The sequence below is a fragment of the Lemur catta genome, chromosome 7 (assembly GCF_020740605.2).
Source record: "Lemur catta isolate mLemCat1 chromosome 7, mLemCat1.pri, whole genome shotgun sequence".
NCBI classification, from domain to species: Eukaryota; Metazoa; Chordata; class Mammalia; order Primates; family Lemuridae; genus Lemur; species Lemur catta.
The window spans coordinates 72,497,051-72,513,462 of NC_059134.1; the positions used below are offsets into that span (position 1 = coordinate 72,497,051).

At 36.7% G+C, this 16,412-nt stretch overlaps 1 protein-coding gene across 2 annotated transcripts in view; it reads left to right on the top strand.

Annotated features, from left to right (window-relative positions):
- GTF2H1 (general transcription factor IIH subunit 1) overlaps nucleotides 1–15,515 on the top strand; it is a 36,704-nt gene extending 21,189 nt beyond the window's left edge. Inside the window, exons 8-15 of one of the 2 annotated variants that reach the window (XM_045557642.1) lie at nucleotides 1,178–1,305; nucleotides 1,419–1,506; nucleotides 3,888–3,976; nucleotides 4,351–4,468; nucleotides 7,853–7,943; nucleotides 8,417–8,532; nucleotides 10,052–10,144; nucleotides 14,252–15,515. In XM_045557642.1, the coding sequence (XP_045413598.1) occupies nucleotides 1,178–1,305; nucleotides 1,419–1,506; nucleotides 3,888–3,976; nucleotides 4,351–4,468; nucleotides 7,853–7,943; nucleotides 8,417–8,532; nucleotides 10,052–10,144; nucleotides 14,252–14,338 (810 nt within the window). In that variant the 3' untranslated portion in view covers nucleotides 14,339–15,515. Of the gene's footprint in view, nucleotides 1–1,177; nucleotides 1,306–1,418; nucleotides 1,507–3,887; nucleotides 3,977–4,350; nucleotides 4,469–7,494; nucleotides 7,944–8,416; nucleotides 8,533–10,051; nucleotides 10,145–14,251 lie in introns of those variants that run through there. The other variant, XM_045557643.1, reaches the window with a different exon arrangement.
- Nucleotides 15,516–16,412: the final 897 nt, after the last annotated feature.

Sequence of the window (16,412 nt, forward strand, 5' to 3'; positions counted from 1 at the left end):
GCATTATGTTACCCTCTATTTTATTACATTTTCCACTTCTAAAAAAGATCTTTTTAGCTTGTTTTACATGATAATTGCTACTCAGTCTCCTCTCAGTACAGTGTAAGCTCCATGAGGCTGATTTTGTTATTGTTTATTGGCCTGTCCCTAGCACATGGCATATATTAAGTACTTAGTAATTATTTGATAAATGGATGAATGGTTTTGGTTTTTCGTTGGTTTTTTTTTTTTAAACCTTTTTAGCCTCACCAATTCCTGAACCACCCTTCATTCTAGGTATACTCAACTACATACAAACCGGTGACACGATATGCACTACGTTGCTTCTGTGCCTTTATTTAAGCAGTTTCTTCTTCCCTGAAATGTTAATGTCTGTCATGTTTGCTGTCAAGCACCTGTTTATCTTATAGCTCTCCCTGAAGCTTTTTTGAACCTAACCTCTTCTCCTCCAGTAGGATTGACCACTTCCTCTCTCCAGCCCAGCTTCCCATTATTTAGATGATTATTTAGACTCCTGTGGCACAGGGTCTTATCAATTTTGTATCTACAGGGCCTAGCACATAGCATGCATTCAGTATATGTTTAAAAATATTATCTCATTTAATTCTCCAATATACCATTTTATAGAGCTTGGAAAAGTTGATTACCTTGCCTAGACTAAGGTTAGAAAAAGTGATAAAAGTCAAAATTTGACTCTTTATCTTTCTGAGTCCATAGTCTGTTTTTACCCCACTGTATTCTATTCCTTTATTTAATGTTTTGCTAACTTGATATAAAATTGTTGTTTAAAAAAGAAATGCAGAATTTAAGATTTTTTGTAATGCTAAAAGGAGTTAGTAATATTTTTTAATTTTTTATTTGTGTAATATCATTGTTTGTTAATGTTTGCCTGGGCCAGGCATGGTGGCTCATGCCTGTAATTCCAGCACTTTGGGAGTCCAAGGCAAGAGGATCACTTGAGCCCAGAAGTTCAAGACCAGCCCGGGCAACATAGCAAGACCTGATCTCTACAAAAAATAAATTAATTAATAAATAAGTAATGTTTTCCTGTAAATATTTGGTAATGCTCATGAGAATTAATAAAGTCCTATCAAATTTTTTCAGCTAAGTGTATCTTTTATAATAAGAAAATCAGAGCCTTATTTTGATTTCTAATCTACTAAATTGTTTCTCACAGGGCTATGGCATTTCCTCTGTGCCATCTACTTCCAATTCTAAATCCTTAAAGGAAAATAGTAATGCTGCCATCATCAAGAGGTTTAACCATCACAGTGCCATGGTCCTGGCAGCAGGACTCAGGAAACAGTTAAGTATACGTGCAAAGGTGCAGTCACTGGGCTTTTCAGGATATCCAGGCGGAGCTGTTGTGTTCTGCTTGTGGTTTTTAACATTGACTTCTTTTTTTCCTTTGTTTTAAGAGAAGCACAAAATGAACAAAATGGTGAGCCCAGCAGTTTGGATGGAAATTCCGGAGATGCAGACTGCTTTCAGCCAGCGGTCAAAAGGGTATGGGCAAAAAATTTGGACCAATTTTGGGCTCAGGTTTCTCTGAATACCTTTTATATAACTGCAAGTACTTTATGTTGCTTATTTCACGCGACTCAGTTCTTTTGACCAAGAATTTAAGTGTTTGGTTTAAAGTGTAGAGTGTTAGGAAGAGTATTTCCTCAGGTTTGGCTTGCCAGCCAACTTTCCATTGACTTAATCCTGTTAACCACTTTTATTGGGTTTTTTCACATGTACACGTATGCATAGATGGTTTTGTATGTCATTTTGTTTTCTGGGCAAGAGTATTTAACAGAGACAACATTACAGAAAGAAAAATTAAAGTTTCCTGTATATGATTTAAAAAGAAAGTGAATTGGCCCTCATGTAAAACTTAGCATTTCAGAGGTGGAAATGTCTTATTAAATGTTGAAGAACTCAATTGAGGGTGTGGAGGAGTATGGACAGAGTTGGCTATTTGCGTATTTCTTCATTTCCTGCAACTTTGCCAGAATTCTCTCTCTCTCCCTCCCTAATTATAAAGTTTTTTCTTAGAGGGCAATCAGGCAATATGTATTAAAATTTTAAAGCTTTATACCTTAATTTTACTTCTGGACATTTATTTTAAGAAAATCAAGAAGTATGCAAAGATTTAGGTAGAGATACTCATTACAGTACCATAATAGAGACATTAGCAAGCATCCTGTTATCTGTGGTACATTTATACAATGAAGATTGATACAACCATTACTGATTTTAAAAAGATTAATAATATGTTGCATCAAAAAAAGTTCACAGACCAGATTCTGTGATATGGTTTCACATGTAAAAATGAAGTTTGTGAACTTTAAGAAGGCCTCAGTCTGGGTGCAGTGGCTCATGCCTATAATCTCAGCACTTTGGGAGACTGAAGTGGAATGATTGCTTCAGCCCAGCGGTTTGAGACCAGCCTGGGCAACATAGTGAGACCCCATCTCTATAAAAAGCAAATTAGCTGGGCATGGTAGTGCCTGCCTTTAGTCCTATGTATTCAGGAGGCTGAGGCAGCAGGATCACTTGAACCCAGGAGTTTGAGGTCACAGTGAACTATGATCACACCACCACACTCCAGCCTGGGCAACAGAGCAAAACCCTGTCTCTAAAAAAAAAATAATATGCTGAATGGTTATCTTTAAGTAAAGGGATTTTGAGTGAATCTTAATTCTTTCACCTATTTCAGTAATTTAATATTTCTGCAGACATGTATTACCTTTAAAATTAATAAAGCCAATGACGTGTTTCTTTTTTCAATTAAGGAAAATTGTTGCAAAACCAAAACATTAAGTTAATAGAGATGTTTAGTAAGCAATGCTTTATTTGCAATACTGTTGCTCTGAGTACCCTTGATTCATGGTGTAGCTAATAAGTTGTTAAAATTTTTTGCTTCTGCATGTGCGTTTTCATAATATAAATGCTCTTTGACTTAAAGGGGGTTAGATCCCAATAAACTCAGTGTAAATTGTAAATACTGTAAATCAAAAATGCATTTAATACACATAATCTACCAAACATCATAACTTAGCCTAGCCTACCTTAAACGTGTTCACAGCACTTGGGTTAGCCTACAGTTGGGCAAAACCATCTAACACAAAGCCTTTTTCATAATAAAATGTTACATATGATACACATGGCATTTCAAAATCAGTGGGAAAAGACAGATTGTTCTACAAATGGTGTTGGGACTCATTAATAATTTAGTAAAAAGAAACTTAGATTTCCTACTTCTTACTCAAAAATTCTGAATGGATCCAAGATTTAAGCAAAAATTAAACCACAAAACTGGGCACAGTGTTACTTGCCTGTAATGCCTGCTACTCAGGAGACTGAGGCGAGAGAATTGCTTGAGCTCAGAAGTTCAAATCCAATCTGGGCAACATAGCAAGACCTTGTCTCTAAAAAAAAAAAAAAGTTAAACCATAGACATATAAGCAAAAAGAAGAGATTTTTTTTATGATTAAAACCGAAAAACACCAAACTAGAAGAGAAATATTTACAACATATATAATAGAAGACTATTTCCTTAATATTCAGAAAATGTCTTATTTTTTAAAAGTACTCAATGGAAAAATAGCAGAAAGCATGAACAGGTAATTCATTAGGGGGGAAAAATAATAAAATATAAACTAACCTATCAGATTGGCAAAAATTAAAAGTGCGGTCAGAGTGTAGGAAAACAGATACTCTGTGTTTGAGTGGTTGGTGAGAACATTAGTTCAACCATTTGTAAGACAAGTTGTCTCTAGCAAGTGTAGCTTATGGTGAGAAGACTTCAGTTTTTTACTGTCTGTACAGTTTTATTTTTCAGTCATGTTCATTACTTACATAAGAGTTACTGACAAAAAGTACTCTGTCAATAATTATAGGCTAAGTTACAAGAGTCCATTGAATATGAAGACCTGGGAAAAAATAATTCCGTAAAAACAATTGCACTAAACCTCAAGAAGTCAGATAGGTAAGTATGGTCGATATTAAGCCAAACAGTTATGTAATACAATTCCAAAATATATTCTGGAATTATAGCACTCTTGTTTTAATCAGTTTGTTACCATAAAAGTACAATATCTTTTTTTTGAAAAAATTTACTTTATGCATCTCAGGAAAGCATTCTAAATGATCAAAGCCAAGAAAGTAAATGTTGGATCTTTTGCTGTTTGTTATTGCCCTTATAGGAATTAAAGTATCTATTTGTTTTATTGAAGTCTTCTTAACTATAGTTATTTTTTTGCCTTGAGGGAAACATTGCACTTGCTACTAAAATGTTGGAAAGACAAATATTGAGCATCTTTACTGCATGTGATTACTAATTTCTTCTTTGCTAACCTGCAGGTATTACCATGGTCCAACTCCAATCCAATCACTTCAGTATGCAACAAGTCAGGACATTATTAATTCTTTTCAAAGTATTAGACAAGAAATGGAAGCTTATACACCCAAGTTAACTCAGGTGGGTAACTTGTATTGTTTGAAGACCAGAATTCCTACAGTTCCTTCCTCAGTTTATGAGCACAACCAGTTTGAACTATACAATTAATATTTTAATTGGACTTAAAAACATGTATCTGCTAAATAAATTGAAAAAAATCAACATGTAGGGAGAAGTAGTGTTTAGAATGTCCTAGAAGCATTTGAAGATAAAATGACAATAAAAAATAAGGTAGTGAGTTTTGTGATTACTAATCTTTTTCCTTCTATATATACTCAGTTTTATTGGGAAAATCTCCCAGATTTCTAAATGCTTTCTGCCATCATGCTGTGGATATACTACATGACCTCAAACTCAGAATATATGTGACAGAGCTCATTATCTGTTCTTCATTTTTCTTACCTTGGTTGGCAAGTTCTGTTAGTCCTTCAGTAATACTTCTTGACTCTGTCACTTTGGTTTAAGCAAAACTGATCAATTTTCCACAATGCTGCGGTATGTTATCTTTCTAAAAGCATATATTGTCTCATCCTGCAGTTTAAAAATGTTCACTGCCTCCATTTATTGCCATAGTAACAGTCTTCAGTGCCTTGTCTGGCATGTAAGACTCTACAATTTGGCCACAGCCCACTTCTTCAGTCTCCTCTTCAGCTGTAGTCTCCACCAGTCCATTCCACATGGAGACAGGCATTCTATACTCCGGTCTCACACACTAAGCTGTCCAGAGTTTTTGATCACATCATCTCCTTCATGCTTCCTGTTCTTTCACGTATCCTTTGTCTATTCTTAGAATGCCCTTAACCCTGTTTCTGCCCTTGAGAAACTAATAATTATTCAAGACTCAATTGTACTTCCATTGCCTTTGTAAAGCAATCCTCAGCATGCACAGGGAGGATTTAGTTTTTTTTCTTTTCTCTGTTTTCATAAGCACTGAGGCACTGAGTACATGCCCATATATTATTGTGCTTATCATACATCAGGACTTACTTTTTTACTTTTGATTTCGAAATGATCTTAGATTTTACAGGAATTTGAAAAAAAAATGTTTTCTGATTCACTTTGAGAGTAGGTTACAAGCATAATAACCCTTTACTCTCTAAATATGTCAGTGTATATTTCCAGAAAACTAAGGCATTCTTTATTTAACATAGTACAATTATAGAATTCATAAATTAACATTGGTGACATAACCTACAGGTCTTAACTAATATTTTACCAGTAGTACAGCTGTTCTTCATAGCAAAAGGAAACTTTTCTTGCTCCAGTAGCCAAGACAGGTTCATGAATTGTATTAATATTTACTTCTCATGTTTCTTTAGTGTCCTTTAAAATGGAATGGTTTTTCAATCTTTGTCTTTCATGACCTTGACATTTAAAGAGTATAGGCTGGTTTTTTGTGGAATGCCCTCAACTTAAGTTTCTCTAATGTATTTTTATGACTAGATTCATGTTAAGCATTTTTGCCAGGAATACCACAGAAGTGATGTATCTTCCTTGGTGCGATTGTATCAGGAGGCACATCGTTTGTGTATGCCCTAACTTGTGATGTTGACTTTGATCACTTGTTTAAGATAGAATTTGCCTGGTTTCTCCACTGAAAAGTTACTATTTTACTTATTAGTAAGTTCCTTGTGGGAAGATACTTCATGGATGATAAACTGTTGGTGTCATTTTTTCTTTCTTTAGACTAAGGTGTAATTTATATACAGTAAAATTTACCTTTCTTAAGTCTACTGTTCTATAAATTTTGACAAACACAGTATGTAACCACCAACACAATCAAGATTTAACAAAAATGGTTTTGTCACCCCATAAAATGTACCCATGCCCCTTTCTACACCCTTCCCACTGGCTCCTGTGTCTTTCTGACAATGTCCCCATCATTCTTTGACACCCCCCTCCATTACTTTATGGCACAATAAGAGATATTCTAGGTTTATCTTATATTTGCCCTGCCCCCGCCATGGAATCTTCTTTTTGGTGCTGAGTGGATTTAGAAACCAAGATCAGGGCACTAGTTATACTCATTGCTATTGGGGTATCATTGCTACTGGTATCATCCTTTTAGCAGACTGAGTTAGGAAATATATATGTGTACATAAATACACACATAACAAACTTAGTATTATTTGACCACTTCTTTCCATCTAGGCTGTAGTTGTCCAACATTGGGCCCGTGGGCTCAGGTAGACCCACATTACTTTCTTTTTTTAAGAGACAGGGTCTTAACTGTGTTACCCAGGCTACGTGGTGTGGCGTGAGCGCAGCTCAGTGCAGCCTCAAACTCCTGGGCTCAAGCAGTCCTTCAAACCTCAGCCCCCTGAGTGGCTGGGACTAGAGGCATGCTCCACCACGCCTGGATAATTTTTTAATTTTTTGTAGAGATGGAATCTCACTCTGTTGACCAGGCTGGTCTCAAACTCCTGGCCTCAAGCAATCCACCTATGTTGGCCTCCCAAAGTGTCGGGATTACAGGCATGAGCCACTGCACCAGGTCCCCATGTTACTTTTTTAAGCTATAGTCAGTCTTATACATTTAGCTTCTTCCCTCCTCTCCTACCAAAAAAAAAAGTTATTTCATTATCTGAGACACATGATTTGAGTCACAAAGGCCCAACAGAGAGTACAGCTGGTAGACAGCAAATTCAGCAATCATTGAAGTCACTGATTATATTATGAAATTTCTGACAAAAGGGAAAAAGGAATAACATGAGCTCCCATGTTGGCTTATGGTTGTCCCATGCTGTACTTTTACACCAAGTTAGAAAATACTTTTTAATCCAATCCATGTGCTCATGGATTTCTTATAAAGATGCCATTAGAAAATCAAACACGCTAACCCTGCACTTGAGCTGTTTCAAGAATGATTTGTTCTCTCCATAGTCATAGTGCCTGGCACTTGTTAGGCACTCGTTGAATAAATAGGTCAATTATGTCCCTTGAATGCTCTTACAGTGGGCAATATATTTTTCCCCCTTTTGCTGTTCACTTCCTTGAAAATTAAATAATTGATAAATTTCAGCTCTGTTGATTTTTTTTTCCCCCAGATGCTGTTAAGGATACATGGTAACGTGTTTTGTTTGTTTTCTTTCCTTAAACTCAATTTTACCTTCACTGGTAAGTTCCCAAATTAAATTGAGTTAATGCTTAAGAAGGGGCTTAACTAGGCAAAAACTTGGGACTTTTGTAGTTCCTGTGGACTTGCCAGGTATTCCTGGAAGACAGGTAGATATTGTTTTTCTACATAGGCTGTTTCTGGCCTCAAGGAAAGTAGTTCACTCTGATCACTGTAAATGATATAGTATTTATACAGAAATGAACATTTGACCTTTTGTTACAAAACTGAAATGTTAAGGAAGGTGGTAAAAAAGAAGGAAAACCAGTTTCTGTCTTCGTTTCTTTCAGGTTCTCTCAAGTAGTGCTGCCAGCAGTACCATCACAGCACTGTCACCCGGAGGAGCACTTATGCAGGGAGGAGCACAGCAAGCCATAAACCGTATGTGCTGAGCCACCTTTTACTACTATCCCTTTGCTCATATAAGCTCTAAAGAGCAAGCCGGGAGCAATGCTAAAGTTTTATTGGTTTTTCTTGGTAATGTTTCTGGGATTTTTGTTTTGTAGATTTGTTTTTGTGCATTCAGATTCTGAAACATACCTAGACAAGAGGTTAGCTTTCAGAATTGTCTTAATATTACAAATAGTGGTACATTGCCTATTTCTCTAATAACATACGAAAAGCTGCTTTCTTGGAATAAAGAGAAACCTGAAAGTTTCTCCAAAATCCCATAAGTTTTGAAATTCTGTGATCTCTCAGCCACAAAATCAGTAACTTATCTCATAATTAGCACATCCTGGTTTGGCAATAGCAAAGAGTGCATGTTCAAGTTTATTGTTTGAGTGTTCATTTTTTCAGAGACTATACATGTGTGAATGTAGTTTTACCCTGTGGACCACGTCCTTCTTTTGCAGAGATGGTGCCAAACGATATTCAGTCTGAATTGAAACACTTGTATGTAGCTGTTGGAGAACTACTTCGGCATTTCTGGTCCTGCTTTCCTGTTAATACACCATTCCTAGAAGAAAAGGTTAGAACCAATTCTAAACACAGCCAGCTATTATAGTAATGACTTACTTAGTGAGGCATTATTTTGAAATTGGAATTTTTTTTTTTTTGAGTGTTTACCATGTGCCAGACACTGGAATTAACTACTTTGCATACATTATTTCATTTAAGCTTCTCAGCATTTTTATCAAGTAGATACTGATTCTACCCATTTCATGGGTTTGGAAGCTGAGATCCAGACCAGTTCCATAAATAATGATCATACAGCTTAAAATTTGTATCTACCTCCCAGCCACTGTGAATAATTAAAGAATAGAGACCCAAAGCAAATCACATCAGCAAAATTATTTATATCTGATATATTTTTTAGAGATAGCAAAATCCAAATGAGGACTGACAACAAATACAGCAGTAGGTATTTACATTAAAACCCCTTTAACCAATTAAAAGACAATTGACAAATGGAAAAATATAGTATTGATAGTAACAATAAAACTGTATAGTGTGTTCTGATAAACAGTGATTAAGAAAAAGATAAATACCTTATTAACAATAGGCAAAAGACTTAACAGACAACTCACTGAAGAATGCAAGCAGGGCTGGGCACGGTGGCTCATGCCTGTAATCCTAGCGCTCTGGGAGGCTGAGGTAGGAAGATTGCTTGAGGTCAGGAGTTGGAGACCAACCTGAACAAGAGTGAGACCCCATCTCTACAAAAAATAGAAAAATTAGCCAGGTGTGGTGGTGCATGCTTGTAGTCCCAGCTGCTCAGGAGGCTTGAGACAGAAGGATCCCTTGAGCCCAGCAGTTGGAGGTTGCAGTGAACTGTGATGATGCCACTGCACTCTAACCTGGGTGACAGCGCAAGACCGTGCCTCAAAAAAAAAAAAAAAAAAGAATATAAAAAGAATATAAAGGCCTAGTAAGTTTAAGAGGAAATTTTCACAGTCACTAGTATTCAAATAAATTAAAGCTACAGTAAAATAACATTTTTCATCTATTTGCAAAAGAACGAAAAACTTGATCATTGTTGGCCAGATTGCTAACAGGCAAGTCCTTTCTTCCACTGATAATACTACCTTTTTTTTTAAGTGCTTTGACTTCAACATTCAGATGGAATTTGATATTTAGAAATAAATAAGGAATATTACTAAGAAATAGTTAAAAATGTAAATATTTAGCTTTAGCTATAGAGATGTTTACCACTGTCTAAGGTAGGAGAGGTGGAAATGGCCTAAATATCTATCCAAAAGGGATTGGTTGTAAGAAGCGTTTGGTATATTTATACATTTAAATACTTAATTCATTTTAAATAATGACTTAGATGAGTATTTTTGACTGAAAGCTGTTCACATTTAGTGTTAATGATGATCTCCGAGTGGTGGAATATAATAGGTATGTTTTTATTTTTATTATTTTTCATTTTTAAAAATTTTCTACAGCAGAAGTAGCCTTCATATGTGGAAGATAGTGTTTATCTCTTGGTCCCTACAGCTTCTTTGAAATTTCTCTGTAATTCATTGTTTCTCATCTCTTTTTAGGTAGTGAAAATGAAAAGTAATTTGGAACGATTCCAAGTTACAAAGCTCTGCCCATTCCAAGACAAAATTCGAAGACAGTATTTAAGCACAAATGTAAGGCAACAATCTGATTTTGTCCTGATGTTCTTTCTCTTTGTGGTAAAATGATGAAATTAACTTTGCTTTTATATAAGTGAATTGATATGTGTTTCTATTGCTCATAGTGCTATGGTTTTAGTTGTAAAATATGTCAGATATTCAGAAGAGAGTATAAAATACATATATATTTTTAAATAATAAAACAAGTATATATGTACTCACCAATCAGGAAAAGTAGTAAAATATTACCATAACCCATAGATATTCCCTGAGTTTCCCTGTTCAGTTGCACACCACTCTCTCCTACCCTCATAGAGATCATGACTAACCGGGCATTTGTGATAATCATCTCCATGTTTTTCTTTATAGATTTACAACATGTTTATGTTCTTACAAATATATATTATTAATTTGGAAAAACTGAGTAGCAAGCACAAACCTAGCAATGTAAGGCAGAATTGGTACTATCTGACAGTAAACCAAATAGTTCTGAGTTCTGTTTGGCTTCAGCTTCCCTGATTGTGTATAGTAGGGAAAGAGAGTGGGTGAGGTAGTGAGTGAGAAGCGTCACTTTGTGCCCAAGACTTTTAGCAGTTTATTTTAAAGCAAAGCTAGATCAGCCATACAAAATTTTGTGTGTATGTGATGCAAATCTTCCCAGAGATGACTTGGGAAGAATAGTACAGTCAAGTGTCAATGATGGGGATATGTTCTTAGAAATTCATCGTTAGGCAGTTTTATAGTGTGAACATTGCAGAGTGTACTTAACACAAACCTAGATGATATGGCCTACCCTATGCTATTGCTTCTAGGTTACAGACCTGTATAGCATGTTACTGTACCAAATACTGTAGGCAGTTGTAACACAGTGGTAAATATTTTTGTATCTAACCGTAGAAAAAGTACGGTAAAAATCCAGTATAAAAGGCTGGGTGTGATCCTAACACTCTTTGAGGCCGAGGCGGGAAGATGGGTTGAGGCCAGGAGTTTGAGACCAGCCTGAGCAAAAGCTAGGCCCCATCTGTACTTAAAATAGAAAAATTAGCCAGGGGTGGTGACGGGTCCCACTCTTAGAGGCTGAGGCCAGAGGATTCCTTGAGCCCGGGAGTTTGAAGTTGCAGTGAGCTATGATGATGCTGCTGCATTCTACCCAAGGCGATAGAGCAAGACTCTCTCTCAAAAAAAAAAAAAAAAAAAAAAAAAATCCAGTATAAAAGATAAAAAATGGTACATATGTATAGGGCACTTACCATAAATGGATCTTGCAGACTGGAAGTTGCTCTCGATGAATCAGTGAATGAATGGTGAGTGAATGTGAAGGCCTCGGACATTACTATACAAGACTGTAGACTTTATAAACACTGTACACTTAGGCTGCACTAAATCTAAAAATTTTTTTTCTTTCAATAGTTAACCTTAGCTTACTGTAACATTTTAACTTTATAAACTTTATTTTTTTTTTAATTTTGACTCTTTTATAATAACATTTAGCTTAAAAACACAAGCATATTATATAGCTGTACAAAAATATTTTCTTCTGTCCTTATTCTATAAGCTTTTTTTTTCTGTTTTTTATTTATTTATTTTTTGTTCTTTTTAAACTTATTTAAAAACTAAGACACAAACATACACATTAGGTCTAGGCCTGCACAGAGTCAGCATTATCATCTCACTTCCACCTCCATATCTTGTCCCACTGGAAGTTCTTCAGAGGCGATAACATGCACGGAACTGTCATCCCCTGTGATAGCAATGCCTTCTGGAGTACCTCCTGAAGGGCCTGCCTGAGGCTCTCTATAGAAGTAGGAGTATGTTCTAAAATAATGATTTAAAAGTATAGTATCGTAAATATATAAAACAGTAACATAGCATTTACTATCAAGTCTTATCTGCTATACTAGGTGATAGGAATTTTTTGGCTTTTATTATTATTTTATGGGACCACCATTGTATATGCAGTCCATTGTTGACCAAAACATCAGTATATGGTACATAACTGTAGTTACAAACATAAAGTTCCTTATTTCAATAACTAGGATAATTAAAAGGGGAGTTTTAGTAGTATTTATTTCCTAAATGTGCTAAATGGGTTTTCTCAAAATATAAAATAGCATTACTTATAATCAGAAGAGAAGTTTAGAGTGTCTTCCCACAGGAGGGCAGGAATGGCAGATAGTTTTCAGGTCATGTGCCTTCTCAGTTGATTGTAAGTGCTTGGAACACTGTGTTGAAAAGTGCTTTGAGGCCATGTGCAGCCTTACAGGAGGAAATAGTATTCATCTCTTCTTCTTTTTTTTTTTTTTTTTTTTTGAGACAGTGTCTTCCTCTGTTCCCCAAGTAGAGTGCAGTGGTACATGATCATAGCTCCGTGCAACCTCCAACTCCTGGGCTCAAACAATCCTTCTGCCTTAGCCTCCCGAGTAGCTGGGACTGCAGGTACACACCACCACACCTGGCTAATTTTTTCTATTTTTGGTACAGACAGGGTCTCACTCTTGCTGAGGCTGGTCTCAAAGTCCTGACCTCAAATATTCTCTCACGTTGGCCTCCCAGAGTGCTAGGATTACAGGCATGAGCCACCTCGTCCAGCCCATCTCTTCTCATTGGTACTGTAGAGTCACTGCTCCCCATCAAGCAGGATCAGTAATTTTTTTAGTTTTTAGACAGAGCTAAAAAAAAAAAACAAAACTACAGGTGTCTTCCTTACCCCCAGTAATCACAGGTATGGCAAATAGGGGTGTTTTTTGTTTGTTTGTTTGTTTTTTAACTCTGTACCTCTTGAATTCAAGTCATTGACATGGTAAAAGAATTTAGGACTTCCTGATCTTCATCACAGTTCTCCCAGAATTGACTTGCAGACTATAAGACTTTACTTCTAGCCACATAAATAGTGTCCATCTCCAAGGAAACATATCCCAAAGACTCTACCTCAGGATTCAGTGTGAGCCTAATATGGGACTACACCTGTATTCCCAGCTACTTGAGAGGCTGAGGCAGGAGGATTGCTTGAGACAAGGAGTTTGAGGCTGTGGCACAACATTTCAACCTGAGCAACATAGTAAGACCCTTGTTTCTTGAAAAAAAAAAAAAGGCATTGTGATCTTGTTGATGTTTAGTTATGTCTGTGATGAGGGCAAAATTCTTATCCATTTAAAGATCTATAGTCTTGGTTGGGTACAGTGGCTCATGCCTATAATCCTAGCACTCTGGGAGGTGGAAGGATAGGTTGAGCTCAGGAGTTCGAGACCAGCCTGAGTAAGAGTGAGACCCCATCTCTACTAAAAATAGAAAAAAATTAGCTGGGTATGATGGCATGCGCCTGTAGTCGCGGGTACGCAGGAGGCTGAGGGAGATGGATCACTTGAGCCCAGGAGTTGGAGGTTGCAGTGAGCTATGATGACACCACTGCATTCTAGCCTGGGCAACAGAGCAAGACTCTGTCTCAAAAAAAAAAAAAAAAAAAAAAATCTATAGTCCTAACCCCAAATTATGCAAAGCATTGAAACCATTGGGTTTTCTGTAATCTACTGATTTTCAATATACTGAGTTATATTGAAATACTGAAATATTGGAATAAAATAGAAAAGTGCTTCACAAAATTGTGCAGAATTAACTGCAGAAGCTTTTGAAAATCAGAGATTCCTGGGTCTCATCCCAGGCCTGCTGAATCAGAACCTTTAGTGGGGTGGGGTGGGGGTGTGAGGCGTTTTTCACATGCTGTGTAGAGATGTTGATACCACCATCTTGACCTTAGCAGACCAGTGTTTAAATTTAAAAATCACCAATTTAGGTGAGCCCCCTCATTTGACAGAAGAAACTGAGGTCTAGAGCACAGTCATGACTTTCATGTTGTATTGTTGGTTAATGACAGGGCAGACACTATAGCCCAGACAAAGCAGGTAAAATGTCCAGCATCTTCACTGTACCCTAAAATCTCTCTTACCTTTCCATACAAAATATGTCTCATGACACCTTCACAGAGGGCTTGCATGTAGCCACATTGACTAGGGAAATATAAATGAGTTTGGAAACTACACTCTGAAGTATTTGCCAGATTTGAGTCAGAAGCATTAACTTCCCTTGCCTTTGCCCAGGTGTTAAATGTCATGCTTTGTTTTTCAGTTGGTAAGTCACATAGAAGAGATGCTCCAGACAGCCTACAACAAGCTCCACACCTGGCAGTCACGGCGCTTGATGAAGAAGACGTGAAGTGGTTATGGCGCTCACAGGTTTTGTAAGATTGAAAGAACTATGACCTGCAGCAACTCTGGAAACCTGGCCTGACAGACATGCAGATGACCACCCAGGAGTGGAAAGAAACATCTGCACCACGCCAACTCCCAGAGCTGATGCTATTGTACTTGCACATTGGGGACTGATAGGAAGGAAAGGACTGTGACTCAGCTAAATACTAGGGAGGTAAATTAAGGCAGAACCAAAATGAGCTAAGTTGCAAATATATATGTATATATATGTATGTGTGTATATATATATGCATATATATATTTAAAAAGACTGTTTACTGCAGTTACTCAGGAACTGCTTTTGATTCACATTAAGCTGCTTTCAGAAATTTAAAAAAAACACTTTTTAAAAGGGTGCATTGATAAAATCTGAGGTTTTTTGGTTTATTTTTTTTTTTCCTGTGTAAATTTTTTTCCTAAGTTTGTGGCACAGGGTAGACCTTAAGTGTTTCTCCTTCATCCTCCATCTTCCACTTGATCCTCAAGTTTTCCTGAATTCTAGTTGTATCTTACATCAGCAAGTTAAAGAGAGTACTTTAAAATAAATCAGAGGGAGACTGTTGTTCAACCATCAGGAAACAGTTGTAGTCAGAAGACATCATTACTCCTGTGTTTCCTACGGAAATAAGAAACAATAAATATTGCACTGAATGTTTGTGGTTTGGAGTCCCTAAATAATAAAGAGGGAACATATTTGCAGAAAGTCATGTGGGGTTTTTTATGCAGAATTTTGTCAGGAGACAATGGCGCTGCATGTTTTTCTTTGAGTGCAAATGTACATTGCTAAAATTTTTTTTAAGATGGCATGTGCTTTGAAAAGAGGAAATTGCATTTTTAAGAGTTTAAAAATCTTATGAGTGAGAAATATAATACTTATTTTCACCTCTTTAGAAGAAATAAAAGATGTTTCTCATATCTCCTTTTCTCTAGTATTTGACTGTTACTGTCCTTGGCGAATCGATAATCATTGCATAGTGACTGAAAAGCCTAAATGCAAAAAAAAAAAGTTCTTGTTTCTGGAATCCGTGCCATATTTTGTTCCTAATAGGATCAACTTACTGTTTATCTAAGACTTTAGATGTCTTGTATTAAAAAATACACAAAAAAAGTAAAACTTTTTATACATACTCTTTCAACTGTAACACATCTTGTGGTTTCTCATTATGTGTGAATTTACTTGGGTGGGCTGCTTGAGGACTACTCACTCTATTTTAAGCCATTTTAACAAGCTGGTTATCCTTCATATAATGGCTACAGCAGGTCAAAACCTAGTGAAACCTTGAACTGGTAAAAGGAAAGGCCACATCATTTTCTGCCTGTAGTCTTGCCATTTTTCCTTCAGTTCAGTATAGTAATGGTATAATCCCTTACATTAGTTTCACAAAGTGCTTTCAAATGTGTTATCACCACAGTTACTCTGAGCAATAGCAATATCTGAGTGGAGCAGATAGAAAAATGTTTGAAATAGAAAAGTATGCTTATTGGGAAAAGCAGATATAACAAATAAAGTGCTCTGTTGAGTGCTGTCACACCTGTAATCCTAGCACTCTGGGAGGCCAAGATGCAAGGACTGCTTGAGGCCAGGAGTTTAAGACCAGCCTAAGCGACATAGCAAGACCCCCATCTCTACAAAAAATTTAAAAATTAGGCATGGTGGCACATGTCTGTAATCCCAGGTACTCGGGAGGCGGAGGCAGGAGGATTGCTTGAGCCCAGGAGTTTGAGGCTGCAGTGAGCTATGAACATGCCACTGCACTCCAGCCTGTGAAGACCCTGTCTCAGAAAAAAAAAAAAAAAGAAAGATTTAAGTAATATATGTGGAGCCTAAAGGAAGAAAAAACAACTTTGGGAAATTGGGGTAGGCTTCATTGAAGAGATACTTTTAAGCCTTGAAGATTGAATAGCATTTTGTGGGATAGAGAAGAAAGTCACTTGTTTTAGACTGAGGGAAGAGCATGATGGTGTGAAGGTTTGAAAGACCCCAGTATGTTAGAGAACAGGAAGAATTTGTTAGAGAGTTGAGAGTGACAAACCTGGGA